The sequence below is a fragment of the Oncorhynchus kisutch genome, linkage group LG18 (genome assembly GCF_002021735.2).
Source record: "Oncorhynchus kisutch isolate 150728-3 linkage group LG18, Okis_V2, whole genome shotgun sequence".
Taxonomy (NCBI): Eukaryota; Metazoa; Chordata; class Actinopteri; order Salmoniformes; family Salmonidae; genus Oncorhynchus; species Oncorhynchus kisutch.
The window spans coordinates 59,040,822-59,059,368 of NC_034191.2; the positions used below are offsets into that span (position 1 = coordinate 59,040,822).

The 18,547-nt window shown below is 43.9% G+C and overlaps 1 protein-coding gene across 4 annotated transcripts in view; it reads left to right on the top strand.

The window, feature by feature from the left end:
• ccny (cyclin Y) overlaps positions 1 to 18,547 on the top strand; it is a 73,853-nt gene that overhangs the window by 31,029 nt on the left and 24,277 nt on the right. For 2 of the 4 annotated variants that reach the window (XM_020507354.2, XM_031796391.1), the window contains exons 2-4: positions 16,315 to 16,389; positions 17,198 to 17,218; positions 18,507 to 18,541. In XM_020507354.2, the coding sequence (XP_020362943.1) occupies positions 16,315 to 16,389; positions 17,198 to 17,218; positions 18,507 to 18,541 (131 nt within the window). The remainder of the gene's footprint in view (positions 1 to 16,314; positions 16,390 to 17,197; positions 17,219 to 18,506; positions 18,542 to 18,547) is intronic. The other 2 variants (XM_020507356.2, XM_020507355.2) reach the window with 1 other exon arrangement.

Genomic DNA, 18,547 nt, shown 5'->3' on the forward strand with positions numbered 1-18,547 from the left:
GTGTTGACCTTTTTTCAGTGTTAATTTCAACACTGCTAGCTGGCTCTGTGGTCCAACTCACACATTCCTACCAGGCTGTTTTCCTTCTGGAGTCAGGCAGATAATTGGCCAGCTCTCTTACATGTGTCAGCGTTGCAAGACCCTTGTTGACTTCACACAGCACAGATGCATCCTAGTGCCCTGCCTGCCTGTGTTTGTGTATGTGGTTGCGTGCGCCGGGACCTCAAACAGAGGCTTCCGCGTCCCCTGCCTGTGCAGCTGTGGCAAAACATGCCCTTTGGGGGCTCTGTGATGCAAGCTCTACCCCAAGATGATACCGTGTCACGGGTAGGATAGGTTTTCTCTCCTCCACTGTGAGCTTTGACAGATTAGACCTGTCTGTCTAATAAGCTATGTAATATACTCCAACTAGTGGAGCTTCCAATTGTGTCAATTCTGCTGCAAATTGAATATGGTGTATGTGGATGGGGCTCCCGTGATAGTCAACATTGTCTGTTCATTGTTCAGAGCCGTTAATCCTGTGGCAGCATAATGGTGAGATGTAGAGTGGTTAGGCTACCCAGAGAGGTCTTGTTAAATGGCTGAGCTTTGGGAGAGTCTGTGTCGGTCTGTCTCTCTGTTTCTGTCTGCCTTCTTGTCTCTCGGCCTCTCTCTTTGATGAGGACAGCCTCTGCAGACCCAGTCTTTTCAAGCCTCCGTTGCTTAGTTACAGGGAGCGGAGTGCCTGTGGGTCTCAGCTGGGCTTGTTGTGGAGCTTGGGGGCGAACCAACCACCCCCTCTCCCCTGCTCCCCGTCCTTGAATCCCAGTCCTCTGAGCTTCAAAGGCAGGCAGGGTGCCAGATCTTTATGACCCCCTTCATCCTCTCAACCACTCACATCCCCACCTGTCCTATGATCTGCTCGTCTCAGCAGATCTACAGTTTCCTCGACGATGACTTATTATTAACGGTGGAAATATGTTTACTTGAACCTTGGCCCACAAGGAATTTAAATCTGTTAGAGGGAACGACTCGACTCGAGAGCTGTGGAAACGATGGTTCAAACATTATTCGAAATGTGGAAGTGATTTGTCTCGCATGCATTTAGTTCGACATGTTCCACTCATTTTGTGTGTGTGTGCGTGCCTGTGTTAGCTGGTCTTCTCATTGTCCCTGTTCCAATACTGTTAACCAGATTCCCCGCTCATGGTTTCCCGGGCTAAACTCTATGAGCGGTACCTAGTGGGGCCCTAGCTACTCATCTTCCATTGGAGCTGGGGTTGGCTGGAACCTGGCAGAGCATGATACCTCACTGTCTCCACTGGCTGCACTGCTTCAACTCCCGGCTAATTGCAGCCATCCATCTCCTCTAAACGATCCGTCCTCAGCACTAAAATACCAGGCTCTACAACGCTAACTAACCACATTGGTATGTATGACAAGATATATGCCACAAGGGGGAAGAATCCAGGGAAACTTAGGCCCGGGTTTTGAATGCGCGTTCATTGAGTAATTCTGATTTTTCGATAATGGGGTTTGCTCTTGTGTGTTTTTGTGTGACTTGGTAACTTCTCTATTTGTTCTGTCTCACTGGATGATAATCTGTTGTATCCTATCCCCTGCTGTATACCCACTGACCTCTATCTGTTGGGTTCATTTATCTTCACCGGCCTCTCTCTCCCTCGTCTTTCTGTTGCTCTACCAGACTGCCTGGTATTTGTAGCACAATGGGATACCAGTGATTCATGTCAGAACCACACACCGAGGAAACTATTTGATACATTTTTATATATATATATTTTTTTTAAGTTGGTGACTGTAGAGCTGGAAAGCTGGGTAAAAACATACCAGGCTCTTTACCTCCAAGATAAATCTGTTTCTTTTGTTAAAGATGTGGTTTTGATAGATAAATGGCAAGGTGTCTTCTAGTATTATGCAGGTTGTGGTTATATTAAGTATGTTAGTTACTAGTTTCCCTTATGAATGTTTTTGAACGCCTTATTAAGCATTGTAAGGTGACATTATCTTATCAGTTGCCTCTACTACTGTAGCGTCTTCCCAGGGCGAGGAGAGGATATGGCTCGTCCTCTAGACAGGAAATGCCTTCCCATCTGTCCACGCTCACAGGAAGTGCGGGACAAGTGAGTGTGGCACAATGTGTCGGCTCACAGATGGCTTTTAGAACAGACCATTGGAAGCGTCCCTTCAATAGGCTAAGGACGTTGGCTCTAATGATGTCATTAAATGGCAAGAACTGCTCATCAGCTCTGACTCGCAACTTGACATTTTTTTGTGGCTAAAGTAATAAATGAATAGCACTTTTTCCTCATACTAGGATGACACTAACCTCTATCATTCATTTAGAGTGAAAACATCACCAAAGGCAGTCGGTCATTCATATTGCATGTTGGGTAAGTATACCTAAGCAGCAAAATCTAAGTTTAGACATTTCTAACACATACTACCCTAATTTTTGTAAGAAAAGGGGAGATAAAATGACAAATGTATCTCTCATGTGAGGTTGTATGACTATACTTACAACATTTGTTGATTATAAGACATACAAACTGAAATTTATTGTGTACAATTATACTAATCTACACACACAACTTTCAATAAATTATCTGAACACTGATTTACATTTGCTGTACTGCCATTCTTGTTAATTAGTTCATCTTGTCTTCCTAAAGCCTGTCTGAAGACTGTTTCAAATCTCCCTCCCTACTGTTGTATTACAAAGGTACAGGTGGTGGACCAAAACACCCTATCACCTGGATGAATGAAGGATAACAATATGACAACGCCCCCACCCAAAAGTGCATGAGTAGTCGCCCAATAGTCATCTTCTTGTCCCTCATTTTGTTAGCATTTTTGTCCACCACTTTATAGGTCTTCTGTCCCTGATATCCCTCAACCCTGGTCTTATTCTTCTCCCTCTGCATCAACCACTACTTGTTTATGCCAAACGTCTTGGAGAGAGTACAGAGGTTTTTAATTGTTTCTAATTGTTTCTAATCTTGGTAACGGCACCATGGCTAGATGCATAACTGTAGGTTTTGTGTTAATTTTTTTTTTTTTTATTACACTTAAATCTGAACAAAAAACATTCATGCTCACAATCATGTTAGGGATGTTAATGCACTAACCCCATGTGTTTCAATGCAAACCAGGATTAATAGGAGCATACTGGGCTTAATTGGAACAACTGTGATTTATGGTGAAACAGAATAGCAAAGTCTGCTCATAAAATATGTGGAAGCCAATGATTTGGGATATACATATATACTATAATATTATGCAGAGTTAGTATTGATCATGTTGAACAATTATTTGTATTTTTTCAATTTCCATTCTGTCTAGAGTTCTATTTGGGCTACTGTACCCTTTCAGCTCACCTGAGATTAATGTGAAATGTACATTAATGGCATCTACAGTGGCGCAGTGGGCTCCTGAGTGACGCAGCGTTCTGAGGCACTGCATCTCAATGCTTAAGGCGTAACTATAGTACCTGGTTCGAATCCAGGCTGTATCCAGGCCGTGATTGGGAGTGCCATAGGGCGGCACACAATTGGCCCAGCGTCGTCCGGATTTTGGCCGGAGTAGTCCGTCATTGTAGATAAGAATTTGTTCTTAACTGACTTGCCTAGTTAAATGCCTAGTTAAATGCTTAGTTAAATAAAGTCTAAATCAATCAAAATCAAAAACAGTAGTTAAATAAAGTCTAAATCAATCAAAATAAAAACAGTGCCTTCAGAAAGAATTTAAACCCCTTGACCTTTTCCACATTTTGTTGTGTTACATTTTGATCCCACTTTGTATTTAATTGTAGTTTTTGTCAACGATCTAACAGAAAATACTCATGTCAAAGTGGAAGAAAATTTCTGAAAATTATAACACTAATATATCTTGATTAGATAAGTATTCAATCCCCTGAGTCAGTCACAGGAAGTTGGTCTCACCTTAATTGTGGAGGACGGTCTCGTTCCAGCCATTATTATGACCCGTTCTTCCTCAACAGCCTCCAATGGAGTCAATACATGTTAGAATCACCTTTGGCAGCGATTACAGCTGTGAGTATTTCTGGTTAAGTCTCTTAAGAGCTTTCCACACCTGGATTGTGCAACATTGGTGCATTTGTTCTTTTAAAAATTCTTCAAGCTCTGTCAAATTGATTATTGATCATTGCTCGACAACCATTTTCAGGTCTTGCCATAGATTTTCAAACAGATTTAAGTCAAAACTGTAACTCGGCCACTCAGGAACATTTACGGTCTTCTTGGGAAGCAACTCAAGTGTAGATTTGGCCTTGTGTTTTAGTTTATTGTCCTGCTGAAAGGTGATTTTGTTTCCCAGTGTCTGGTGGAAAGCAGACTAAACCAGGTTTTCCTTTAGGATTTTTCCTCTTCTCCATTCCATCTATTTTGCATTCTGAAAAACTCCCCAGTTCATAACCATTACATACATACCCATAACATGATGCAACCACCACCATGCTAAGAAAATATGGAGAGTGGTACTCAGACATAACACTGAATTCAGGGCAAAAAGTTAATTGCTATTCTACATTTCTTTGCAGTATTATTTTAGCGCCTTCTTGCAAACAGAATGTTTTGCAATATTTTTATTCTGTACAGGCTTATTTCATTTCACTCTTATTGACTCAAGACGTTTCAGCTTTTCATTTTGAATGAATTTGAAAAAAAATGAAAAACACAATTCCACTTTGACATTATGGGGTATTGTGTGTAAGCCAGTGACACAACAATATAACTTTAATCAAATTTTTATTCAGGTATAACACAACAAAATGTGGAAAAAGTCGAGGGGTGTGAATACTTAAAAAATATATATATATACTTTATTTAACCAGGTAGGCTAGTTGAGAACAAGTTCTAATTTACAACTGCGAACTGGCCAAGATAAAGCAAAGCAGTTCGACACAAACACAGAGTTACACATGGAGTAACATGGAATAAACAATAAACAAGCCAATAACACAATAAAGTCAATGACAGTAGAAAGAACAGAAAGTCTATATACAGTGTGTGAAAAAGGCATGAGGAGGAGGGCCATTGTAGCGGAGAATTACAATTTAGCAGATTAACACTGGAGTGATAAATGCATGCTAAATGCATGCTCTTCAACCGATCGCTACCTGCACCTACCCACCTGTCCAACATCACTACTCTGGACGGCTCTGACTTAGAATACGTGGACAACTACAAATACTTAGGTGTCTGGTTAGACTGTAAACTCTCCTTCCAGACCCATATCAAACATCTCCAATCCAAAGTTAAATCTAGAATTGGCTTCCTATTTCGCAACAAAGCATCCTTCACTCATGCTGCCAAACATACCCTTGTAAAACTGACCATCCTACCAATCCTCGGCTTTGGCGATGTCATTTACAAAATAGCCTCCAATACCCTACTCAACAAATTAGATGCAGTCTATCACAGTGCAATCCGTTTTATCACCAAAGCCCCATATACTACCCACCATTGCGACCTGTACGCTCTCGTTGGCTGGCCCTCGCTTCATACTCGTCGCCAAACCCACTGGCTCCATGTCATCTACAAGACCCTGCTAGGTAAAGTCCCCCCTTATCTCAGCTCGCTGGTCACCATAGCATCTCCCACCTGTAGCACACGCTCCAGCAGGTATATCTCTCTAGTCACCCCCAAAACCAATTCTTTCTTTGGCTGCCTCTCCTTCCAGTTCTCTGTTGCCAATGACTGGAACGAACTACAAAAATCTCTAAAACTGGAAACACTTATCTCCCTCACTAGCTTTAAGCACCAACTGTCAGAGCAGCTCACAGATTACTGCACCTGTACATAGCCCACCTATAATTTAGCCCAAACAACTACCTCTTTCCCAACTGTATTTAATTTTTATTTATTTATTTATTTAGCTCCTTTGCACCCCATTATTTGTATTTCTACTTTGCACATTCTTCCATTGCAAAACTACCATTCCAGTGTTTTACTTGCTATATTGTATTTACTTTGCCACCATGGCCTTTTTTGCCTTTACCTCCCTTCTCACCTCATTTGCTCACATTGTATATAGACTTGTTTATACTGTATTATTGACTGTATGTTTGTTTTACTCCATGTGTAACTCTGTGTCGTTGTATCTGTCGAACTGCTTTGCTTTATCTTGGCCAGGTCGCAATTGTAAATGAGAACTTGTTCTCAACTTGCCTACCTGGTGAAATAAATAAAAATAAATGAGCAGATGATGATGTGCAAGTAGAGATACTGGTGTGCACTTTCGGAAGGCACCGTATGTATAACAATGCAAGGTTAATTTAATAGTGAAATAAGACAAAATATATTTTAAAAATGTAAGCTGTGAATACCTGAAATCTATTACCTTGTTGTATTTCACCAAGTTATGATGCTGCTGTGTGACTGACATGCAGGCACGACTGCTAGCATGAAAAACCCATCTTTTCAATTGGTAGGAAATGGTGATTAATACCCATGAAATATGTTATTATGTGCATATATCAGCACGTTAATCTCTAAAATGTACATAAAGTATGATCACTAATCTGAGAAGGTACTAAACATATCTGGAAAATGTGTATAACACAAGTTGTTTTTGCAGCTTTGAAATTGTCCACTAGTGGAAACTTATCCAACTGTCAGTAACTTCATTGTAAAACTACTCATTGGCTTAGAATAAAAACTGATATCACACTCAGATGAATTGGTTGAAACATTAAACAGCAGGGGGAAAATATATTTTCTCTTTGAATCCAAGATAGAAGTTGGCTTAATGGGTACCTGGGCTTAATGGGTACCTGGGCTCAATGGGTACCTAATGGGTACCTGGGCTTAATGGGTACCTAATGGGTACCTGGGCTTAATGGGTACCTAATGGGTACCTGGGCTTAATGGGTACCTAATGGGTACCTGGGCTTAATGGGTACCTAATGGGTACCTGGGCTTAATGGGTACCTAATGGGTACCTGGGCTTAATGGGTACCTAATGGGTACCTGGGCTTAATGGGTACCTAATGGGTACCTGGGCTTAATGGGTACCTAATGGGTACCTGGGCTTAATGGGTACCTAATGGGTACCTGGGCTTAATGGGTACCTAATGGGTACCTAATGGGTACCTGGGCTTAATGGGTACCTAATGGGTACCTGGGCTTAATGGGTACCTAATGGGTACCTGGACTTAATGGGTACCTGGGCTTAATGGGTACCTGGGCTTAATGGGTACCTGGGCTTAATGGGTACCTGGGCTTAATGGGTACCTGGGCTTAATGGGTACCTGGGCTTAATGGGTACCTGGGCTTAATGGGTACCTGGGCTTAATGGGTATGTTAATCCATTAAAATATTAAAACCTTTACAGTCAATGCCCGTGTCTGGCCTCTGTATTGGCTGTGACCACTGTTAATACGGCCCGCCATAGTAACCACTATCAGGGCTAGAGTCCAGGCCAGGGTGCATGTGTAAACACTGCCCCGGGTTTGGAGGGTGGGCTGCTGGCTTCCTGTATAAGGATTTAGTGGTCCATTGTTGACGAGACCCGCTGAGTATTGACCTTCAGGTCTGGCTGTGTTTGTGTGTGGTACTGCAGCGAAGGTCAGCAGTCTCCCTTCCTCTCCCTGACCCCCCCCCCCTGCTGGGGCTCCATCCACTTGGCTCCAACTTAATGAGAAAGCACCCCTGGAGAAGAGTAGACACAGGGATACTCTGTCCCCATACCAAGGACTTTTTGGTTGAACACACAATGAGATGGATTTTTATTTAGAATGACATAAATGACATAAATAAATAACTAATATTCTGTATATCATATTCTCTATTTCTCCCCCATATTCCTCTGGGATCTCATTTGGGACTTTGTAAAAATGACTCCCAATCATTTGAATTTTGTGACTGCAGATAGAAGTTTGTGGAATAAATAGTTTTTACAGAAAGTATCCGGTCACTGTCATAAGTTTGTGCTGGTCATGTACTGTATTATCTAGGCTTGGTTTTCAGTCAATGGTGATAGTGACTGACTGGGGAATTAGATTAACAAGCAACAAGCATTACATATCATCTTTGTGACACTGGCGGTACTAACTACAGGATAAGGGTGAATGCACTGAGGGGATTTGATATTCAGTCAATGCTAGGTTCTCAGAATGATATCAAATGAATCGACTGATACTACTATTTACTCTCCTACTTCTAGTTGTATTGTATGCATTACTCACACATTCCATTAGTCTGGCGAGCAGATTTGTCTTACAGTATGTTTCCGTGATGGAACGTGGTGGCGATGCAGCGGGGCTGTTGATGTCACTTTAGCCTGACTCTGATCATTTAGCGTCGTTGGTATTGTTAGCCGTTCTGGGTGCTATGCGCCATGTGGGAGGAAGTCCCATTTATCTCTCCCCAGTCTGCCTAGAGAAGTAGGCATAAACATTGCCTGGTTGAAGTGAATGCTGGGATAATGATGGAGAACGGAGAGAGATAACCGGAGAAAGAAGTGACCACACTCCCAGAATCAGGAGGCAGATGGCTAACTGACCTCACATATCACCCTGTTCCTTTACCGTGTCACCTCCCAGGCTGTTAAGCTCTTATTGACTCCATTTATCAGGCCTTTATTTGACATCACTGCTTTTCCTCCTCACTGCACATTCATATAGGGGACACTTAGCATCTCTCTGTTTTAACACTGACTTATGACCTTGTTGGTTTGGTTCACACACACACACACACACAGACAAAGATAGCAATCTTGGTACTGAAATATTAATTTCTTCTTGAGGGTGTTAATTGTTCTGAAACTGAGACATAATGAATCTCAATGTGTCAGTGTTGACTTTCATCAAGTTCATTAAGTTCAAATATCACAGAGTAAATGTTTAAACCTACATTAATACACAGTTTAATCACTCTTGACATTTAAAGCCACACGAAAGAGAAGATAAAGCCAGATGAATGAAAAAAACGAAGCATAGTTATCTTTGTCTCTCTAGCCAAGAACACTGAGGGTCATGTTTCTTAATGAGTGGAGTTTCACTGTGTTCAGTGTTTAAACCAGCGTCATGAGGTAGTCACCTGGGATGCATTTCAATTAACAGGTGTGCCTTGTTAAAAGTGAATTTGTGGAATTAAGCCGGAAACGTTCCACATGGATGTTGGTCCATGCTGATGCAATGGCATCAAGCAGTTGCTGCATATTGGATGGCGGTAGACTACCAGTCTGTTCTGTTGACAACAGGCAGGATGGGTCCATGGACTCATGCCGCTTACGCCAGATCCTGACTCTGCCATCAGCATGACGCAACAGGAACTGGGATTCATCAGACCACGCAATGTTTTTCCACTCCTCAATTGTCCAGTGTTGATCGCATTTCCACTGGGGCCGCTCCTTCTTGTTTTGATCTGCAGGAGTGGAACCCGGTGTGGTCGTCTGCTATAATAGCCCATCCGTGACAAGGATCAATGAGTTGTGCGCACCGAGGTGCGGTTCTGTACACCACTGTTGTACTGCTCTGTTATTTGTCTGTTTGTGGCCAGCCGTTCTCTTTCGACCTCTCTCATCAACAATGATTGGATGATTTTGGTTTGTCGCGTCATTCTGGGGAAACACTAGACACTGTCGTTCATAAAAGCCCCGGAGGGAAGCCGTTTCTGAGATACTGGATCTGGCGTGCCTGGCACCGACGATCATACCACGCTCTAAGTCGCATTGGTCACTTGTTTTGCCCATTCTAAAATTGAATCGAACAGTAACTGAATGCCTCGATGCCTGTCTGCCTGCTTTATATAGCAAGCCATGTGACTCACTGTCTGTAGGAGCGATCCATTTTCGTGAACAGGGTGGCCTGTTTTCTTGTCCCGGACAAGCATTAATGTCGAGTCCTGGAGATTTAATCACCATCACAGGGGTCCACACACACTCAGCCATCAGTATAAGAGATGCAACCAGAGATGTGAGACAGTCACAGCAGACTGCTGAAGTCATAGAAAAGAGAATCCGGAGACGTGCATCTCCTTTTGTCTAAATCACTTGACTAAATGTCCTTTTATTTGTTTGCTTTTCCCCTCTTCTCGGAAGGATGACTGTGTGTGTTCTACTCAGCAGCAGTTTCTTATGATACATTTCAGCACAGTGATACACTCTGTACACGTTTCTAAGTTTTTAAGGTTAAGTTTAGGCATTAACTCAGAATGGTTCAGGTTTGGGATAGGCTTAAAACAAAAATTGAAAAACAACTTCCTATTGCTGTATTTGAACTTCCAACCTTGGGAGTCAGATGCTTTCTGCTCTCACTGTAACCCCTAGTGGCCGGTTTCCGTGTCATCTCCCGACGTCCTCGGACACAGATGGACGTCGAATACCGACTTGTGTCATGGGTGACCTGGCTGTATATAAACCAGGATTACCCCTGACTGCTGAGCTACTGGGTCTCACTGAACTGGTCATACACTACCATCACACATACTGTTATTGCTAGTGTCATGCTCAGTGTAAAGGAGACTTCTTGTGTAACATTCACAGTAAACCTGTTACTGCTGTTGTAGGGTCATTCATAAGTGAGGAATCACGTTTGGGTTTGAAAAGCCAGTGGGGATAACACAGTCCTGACTATTTGCCCAGGCTATTTAGCCAGCTGTGTCAGGTTAGGCGCTATCCTCATGCTTTACCGCTTCGGGGTGAATTATCTTCAGAAATACCAGTTTATCGCCAGGCTCTCTGACTCTATCACACAAGTCCCTTACTCGTTTTCCAATGCTGCTACCACCAACAGGGTCAGGAGAAATGGAACTTCTTTTATCAACCAGTTCACCAGTCCAGTGAGGAAAAGTGCACTTCTTTTGAACAGGACATATGCCATTTGTGACCCTGGTCGTCTGTAATGCTCTGGTACATCTTGTCAGGCACGTCCTGCAGCTCTGAGGAAAACATGCTTGAAAGGATCGGTTCGAATTATCGGGTTGAGTGGAGTCAACCTTGTGGCTCTATGTCCTTGTCTTTGTGCCTGTCTCTCCACACTGAAAGGTGGCGTCATGCTAATCCTGGATCACATTCGTGTAATTGAATTTTCCTTATTTAGCCAGGATAGTCCACTCAGTACCAATTACCACTGTGTTCCAGGGAGTCCTGGGTTCCATGGAATCAATAAAAACATACACGTCACAGAAAGGTTTACTCTATAACACGCCATACACAGAAGCATATACTACATGTGCAGTAGCATACATACAAAAGCAAGCTCACATTACATCTATCTAGATGTGTGTACTGCTCTTCTTGTCTCCTCTCCTTGTCTCCTTCCAGATTGCAGACTATAAAGACTAGTTTCATTTGCTAACTATGGAAAGGAGGCATGAGTATAGGGTTAGTCAAGCTCAGGACCAAGTGTTACATGAAAGAAGACTACGCTCTCTACCAAGATAATAACCGAGATCCTATAATTTGTGAATAACAGGATCTCTAACACACAGTCAGTCAGAGATGCCATGGAGTTGGCGCAGCCATCTGGTCTCTCCTGGCTGGTGTCTCCGTAGTAAGTTCTTGGTGAATCATTGGGTTCTCTGCTCTTTGTGCTGTCTGTCTGGTGACTTGTAATGACGGACTGCCAGCCCTGGGCCTAGCTGGTCCAATGTGCTACAGTGACAGGACCAGCCTGCCTGGCAGCCTGCCGACCCACACTGCCCTCGTGATGGTGAAGGGATGGAGGGACAGCGAACAGGAGCTGTGGCCACTGTCCATGTAAGTCTGCAGCTGTTGGGCGCAATGTATGAGGGCTCAGACAAGGAGCAGCAGCAGGGGACTCTGATGTACCTCATTGATTTATCAGCTTGGCCAAGCACCCTGCGATCGCTGCGGGAGTATATTAAGTGGCGTTTTGATGTTGCCATTCTGTCAACACCGGTGCCCAATAAGACCCTTGGCTCACTGAGAAATGGCCCGTAAATCCAATGTGTTTGTTGGAGGATGGAAGTTGAGCTGCACAGAAGCAGGACTGACGGTAGGATTATGGGAATACAGGGTGTGTGCGTGTACAATACAGTCTCACTGAGTATGATTATTTGCAAACAAAATACAATTATTGTGGATAGTCAGATTAATATGATAGTTTGATTTAAGATCTTCACATGCTTTGAAAGAAGAACGATTTCCCTAATAATCCTGTTTACATGGCCACATCTGAAATCAGGCTACTTGATGGGACTTTGATAAATGCAGAGAATCTCAATAAAAATAAGAGTTCTACCACTGCGACCATGTTATTTTTGGGAAGCCTATTTGATTCCGAGTTCAGACATACAGTGCATTCGGAAAGTATTCAGACCCCTTGACTTTTTCCACATTTTGTTACATTATTGCCTTATTCTAAAATGGATTAAATAAAACAAAATCCTCATCAATCTACACACAATACCCCATAATGACGAAGCAAAAACAAGTTTTTAGTTTACTTATTTACATAAGTATTCGACCCCTTTGCTATGAGACTCGAAATTGAGCTCCTGTGCGTCCTGTTACCATTGATCATCCTTGAGATGTTTCTACAACTTGATTGTGGTAAATTCAATTGATTGGACATTATTTGGAAAGGCACACACCTGTCTATAAGGTCCCACAGTTGACAGTGCATGTCAGAGCAAAAACCAAGCCATGAGGTCAAAGGAATTGTCTGTAGACAGGATTGCGTCAAGGCAAAGATCTGGGGAAGGGTAGCAAAACATTTCTGCAGCATTGAAGGTCCACAAGAACACAGTGGCCTCCATTGTTCTTAAATGGAAGAATTTTGGAACCCCCAAGACTCTTCCTATAGCTTGCCCGCCCGGCCAAGCTGAGCAGTCGGGGGAGAAGCGCCTTGGTCAGGGAGGTGACCAAGAACCCGATGGTCACTCTGACAGAGCTCCAGAGTTCCACTGTGGAGATGGGAGAACCTTCCAGAAGGACAACCATCTCTGCAGCACTCCACCAATCAGGCCTTTATGGTAGAGAGGCCAGACGGAAGCCACTCCTCAGTAAAAGGCACATGACGACCCGTTTGGAGTTTGCCAAAAGGCAGCTAAAGGACTCAGAGACCATGAGAAACAATATTCTCTGGTCTGATGAAACCAAGATTGAACTCTTTGGCCTGAATGCCAAATGTCATGTCTGGAGGAAATATGGCATCATCTCTACGGTGAATCATGGTGGTGGCAACATCATGCTGTGGGAATGTTTTTCAGCGGCAGGGACTGGGAGACTAGTCAGGGTTGAGGGAAAGATGAATGGAGCAAAGTACAGAGAGATCTTTGATGAAAACCTGCTCCAGAGCGCTCAGGATCTTAGACGGGGGCGAAGGTTAACCTTCCTACAGAAGAACAATCTTAAGCACACAGCCAAGACAACACAGGACTGGCTTCGGAACAAGTCTCTGAATGTCCTTGAGTAGCCCAGCCAGAGCTCGGACTTGCACCCGATGGAACATCTCTGGAGAAACCTGAAAGTAACCTGACAGAGCTTGAGAGGATCTGCAGAGAAGAATGAGAGAAACTCCCCAAATACAGGTGCGCCAAGCTTGTAGCGTCACACCCAAGAAGACTCGAGGCTGTAATCGCTGCCAAAGGTGCTTCAACAAAGTACTGAGTAAAGGGTCTGAATATATAAATGTGATTAAAAAAAAATATATATATATATATATATATATTTGCAAAGAAATGTTTAAAAAAAAAGTTTGCTTCATCATTATGGGGTATTGTGTGTAGATTGATGAGGGGAAAAAATAATTTAATACATTTTAGAATAAGGCTGTAATGTAACAAAATGTGAAAAACTTTAAGGAGTCTGAATGCTTTCCGGATGCACTGTATATAATAAACATTTTTATGTGAAAATGTCTTCAAAGATGGATACTTTCAGTTGTTCCGAACTCACTTCCCTGACGCTAAAGAGGGAGGCTCTCGGCTGGTGTTAGTACACGCACATGTTAAGATAAGCAGAGTAAGGTGTTTGCATGACTAATGCTATACTCGGCCTACTGCCATAACCAGTTTAATATCAAATTATTAGTGTGCATGGAAACATACGCTTTGATTTACCTCATTTCGGTAGCGCAAGACAACTCCCCCTTTTGTCATAACTCTAAAACAATTGAGCTGGTTAGTTTTGTGTAGCAGACCCCGATGTGACTTCCTGTCCGGTTTCCTGAAACACAGGAAGTTAGAAGGGTGGACAGTGTGTGTGAATGTGCGCGCGTGGACGTGCACCACTGTACAGGCTGAGAGGAAGGGCCACTCCAGAGAACCCTAAATCAAAGGGTACTGAGACAACCATATTGTGTTTGCGTGCCTGTATCTAACACTAACTTTTCATTGAGTAGAGTTCTGAAATCCAGATCAGGCTTGTTACAGTACACATTGGACTAATAAACCCTGTTTTCATCTCTAGCGTCTTCTGGCTCCTTCCTACACCGTTGATAAACTACCCCATCTTTTATGCATCACCTAGTTCTCCTCCTCCTCCTCGGAGTGCTGCCTGCGCCGTACGTAGGTCACTGGAGTGTGTGGAGGGAGCTAGCTGTATCTCCTTTGAGCTTTAAGTGCCTCTTACACACAAAAGGACTGCAGTTCAAAAGAGTTGGAGCATAATAGTAGCTGCTCCACTCAGATGACCTCATATAGGAGTCGTTATTTCCCCCAGCTTAACTACGTCTCCTCATATCACTATAATGTGATCCATCAGTTAATTTGTAAAGCAATAGCTCAACCATATCAAGTCACAACAAGACCGGTGTAGAGCGCCATCTGATGTATGTGTGCTCTGGTAAGACTAGTATTATGCCAGGGCTGAAGTAAGAAAGCAGGGCATCTCAACCTACGATGACTCATATTTCTAAGGCTTTGGGTCTGTAGGTGGGCGCTTGAACCCTGTCTTCCACTCCTCTTTCCCACTCACTCACTCTCTCCTCTCATCTATCACCTCTGTTGAGGAGCTGTTCTTCGGGCAGTGGCTCTCCTCTCTGCTGCAGCTTGTGGTATCTGGCCTTTCCTGCCAGGATGACGTTATGCTTGGATCCCCGTGGTTGCTGACAGGGTCAGGACCCATGGCCTGGCCCAGAGCCAGAGACCGGGGGGGCTGGGTAGTGGATGTCAGGACTGACAGCGGTCCCCTGGGTGGGGTCCTGGCCCAGAGCCAGAGAGGGGGGGGGCTGGGTAGTGGATGTCAGGACTGACAGCGGTCCCCTGGGTGTGATCCTGGCCCAGAGCCAGAGACCGGGGGGGGGGCTGGGTAGTGGATGTCAGGACTGACAGCGGTCCCCTGGGTGGGATCCTGGCCCAGAGACAGGGGGGGCTGGGTAGTGGATGTCAGGACTGACAGCGGTCCCCTGGGTGGGATCCTGGCCCAGAGACAGGGGGACTGGGTAGTGGATGTCAGGACTGACAGCGGTCCCCTGGGTGGGATCCTGGCCCAGAGCCAGAGACGGGAGGGCTGGGTATTGGATGTCAGGCTTGACAGCGGTCCCCTGGGTGGGATCCTGGCACAGAGACAGGGGGGCTTGGTAGTGGATGTCAGGACTGACAGCGGTCCCCTGGGTGGGGGTCCTGGCCAGAGCCAGAGACAGGGGGACTGGGTAGTGGATGTCAAGCCTGAGACAGTTAAAGTAATACAATTATCTGCCAGTGCACTAAGATAGGTTGTCTTGGTAAGACATCAAATCAATGCATTCTTATGTTAAGAGATATCTAGGTAACGTCAACATTTTTTTGCAGTGTAACTAATTTGTTAATTTGTATTGCCTGGCGCCATGGTAACTTGCTTAATATTCCGTAATTAATGCTGATGGACCTGTTATCAAGTTAACACCCAGTGTGTAAAAGCATCACATGAAAACAGGCATTTGATCAAATAAGACTTTTTCATTGCCGTACCAGTCTGCCTCAATCTCCAGCCAAACCGCTGCTCCTCTGCGTTACGCCACCTGGTGGTGTCTATGTTTAACTGCATGCTCCCCTGAAATTGACCTTTCAGTCAGAATGTATTTGCATCCCATTTGGCACCCTATTCTTTCATCTGGGTCCATATGGCTCTGGTCAAAAGTAGTGCATTATAAAAGTAATGTCCCCAGACAGTCAGTATTCAAGGCAGTCTTTCTGTACGCATGATCACCTTTTTTCTCATCTGTTCACCAAATGGCTGTGTGCGACGCCTCTTTCTCATCAGCGTGTGTGTTGTTCCGTCATCCAGGTCTTATACCTGGCTGGGGTCGTTGTTTGCCCTCTCTGAATCGATATACAACCAGCAGAGAGTATACAGTACATTGAGCAGTATGCTCCGGAGCTGATGGCTGTTTGTTTCCTCCTTCATCAGATCTGAACATGGAGTACAACCCTTCAGACCATCCCAGAGCCAGCACCATATTCCTCAGCAAATCCCAGACAGATGGTGAGTGTCCCTCTCCTCTCACTCTTTCATTTTCAATCTCTCCGCTCTCTCTAGTACGTTGCACTCTCTCTTTCTTTTTTCAATCTCTCTCTCTCTCTCTCTCTCTCTCCTTTTCAATCTCTGTGTCTCCTTCTCACTCTCTTTCTTTTTAATCTCTTTTCATTTCTCTCTCGCCCTCCTTTTCCTTCCCACTCGCTCTCTTCCTCCCTCCCTCACTCTCTTCCTCCCTCTCTCTCTCTCTCTCTCTCTGAACACTAACTTCTCCACTGTGCTGAGTCATGGATATTATCTGTGGCACTATGAAGCCTTTTCGTTAAAAAAAACTCATTTTCAAAGCGAATCCATTTTTTACAGTGTGAGAAGACAACGTCTGCAGGAATGAATTGAAGTCACAGATGCCGATCGTGTTCAAACTATAATAACGGTTGAATCAAATGCAATTCTCATTTCTCATCTCATGCCTTGCAGCGTGGATGATTTGGCATACAGCTCATGTGTAGCCGACCGCGGGTTGATGTCGTAGTAAAGTATTGCTTTAAGCGCTGTAGATAATTACCGTTTTGTGAGGTGCTTTCTTTGTTATGTAACAGTCTACTGTCCTAGTTAGCGATGGCTGTGTCCCAAATGGGTTCCTATTCCTTTAACTGTACACTCTGTAGGAAATGGGGTGCCGTTTGGGATGCAGGCTCATTGATGCAATATGAGAAAGATAAAAGACAGGAATCCAACTGCATTTGTTACTTGTCCCTTTTTACGTTGCTAGGTAAATAGATATATGTAGAGACCGCTTCAACTTTGTCTTTTTCAGTTCCTGTCCTCAATAAGAAAGGTAAGTAGGATTTGGTGTAGGCTGGTGTGACGGGTGCGTGTTTGGCTTGTGTTTTTGCAGCAGATTTCTGTGTGTGTGCGTATGTACAGCATACGTGTTCATATTTTGTGGATTATTGTAAGCTTTACCTCCTGCATGACGCGTGTTATCTGTACAAACCTAGCCGCTTCTGCTAAAACTGGAATGTACCGATGAGACATTCTCGCACACCCAGCCCCTCTGTGCCTTTTTAAGAAGCACAATCAGAGTTTCCCAGCTAGATCAATATTTGAACATGTAAAAATGTGTGACGCCTTGTGTTGCAAACGCTCGCTTCCACGCTTTATTTTAGAATGTGCACAGCCATGATTCCTCGCAGGGTTTAGGTGTGTGTGAGCTGATTGTGTAGCAAGGTGCCAGAGCTTCACTATGTCAGCGTTGTGTATCTCGTCCTGCCCTGCTGCTTGGCCATGCAGCGCTCCTTCTATGTCGCTACGTCACTCACTCACTCACTCACTCACACACACACACACACACACACACACACACACACACACACACACACACTCTCACACACACACACACACACACTGGATCTCCGTCACCCAATCAGAGCGGCTTCCTTACTTGGAGTCAACCCATCAATCGCAGCAAGGCCCAATGAGGAATCATTAGACTACTGATAAACAGTATGAAGGCCCTGTATTCACCACATGAATACAATGACATGATTGAATAAAAGCCAGATAGCGAAGTGGCGTTATAGACATGACAATATTAGCGTGAATGAACCATTTAGATTTTATGTAAACCCCAGAGGATTGTTTTAGGGGCAAACGCATGAAAGGATTAATTAAGCAATTAACTCTATTGCTTTGCTTTCTGCTTTCACACAGTTCAGAGTGCTAAATGTGATGTTAATTTAAGGCCTTTGAGGAATGAAAAGCATTTGTATTACCCCACAGCCGTTCATCTATGTCAGTAATGGGAATAAGTGTCATTTTGAAGGAAATGTTGAGTTGTAGCGATTATTTGCTTGCGCAGTACTTTTGAGCGATATGTTTTTTTTTTTTTTTTTTTTTTTTTGTTCCCACAAAGCTGATATTGAAAAATGGCCAATCCATATAGTGCAGGACAGCCTTGGGATTGACTGCCCCCTGTCAGTAATGGCTGTGTACTGCAACCTGCCTTGACCCCTATCAACGTGTGTTTCAACTCCAGGGGATGATCTCTGCTCAATCTTGTGTGCCTAATCATTGACCGTTGACATGCTGTCACTGATTTCATCTCGCTCTCTCTCAATTTGCAGTGCGAGAAAAACGGAAGAGCATCTACATCAATCATGTGAGT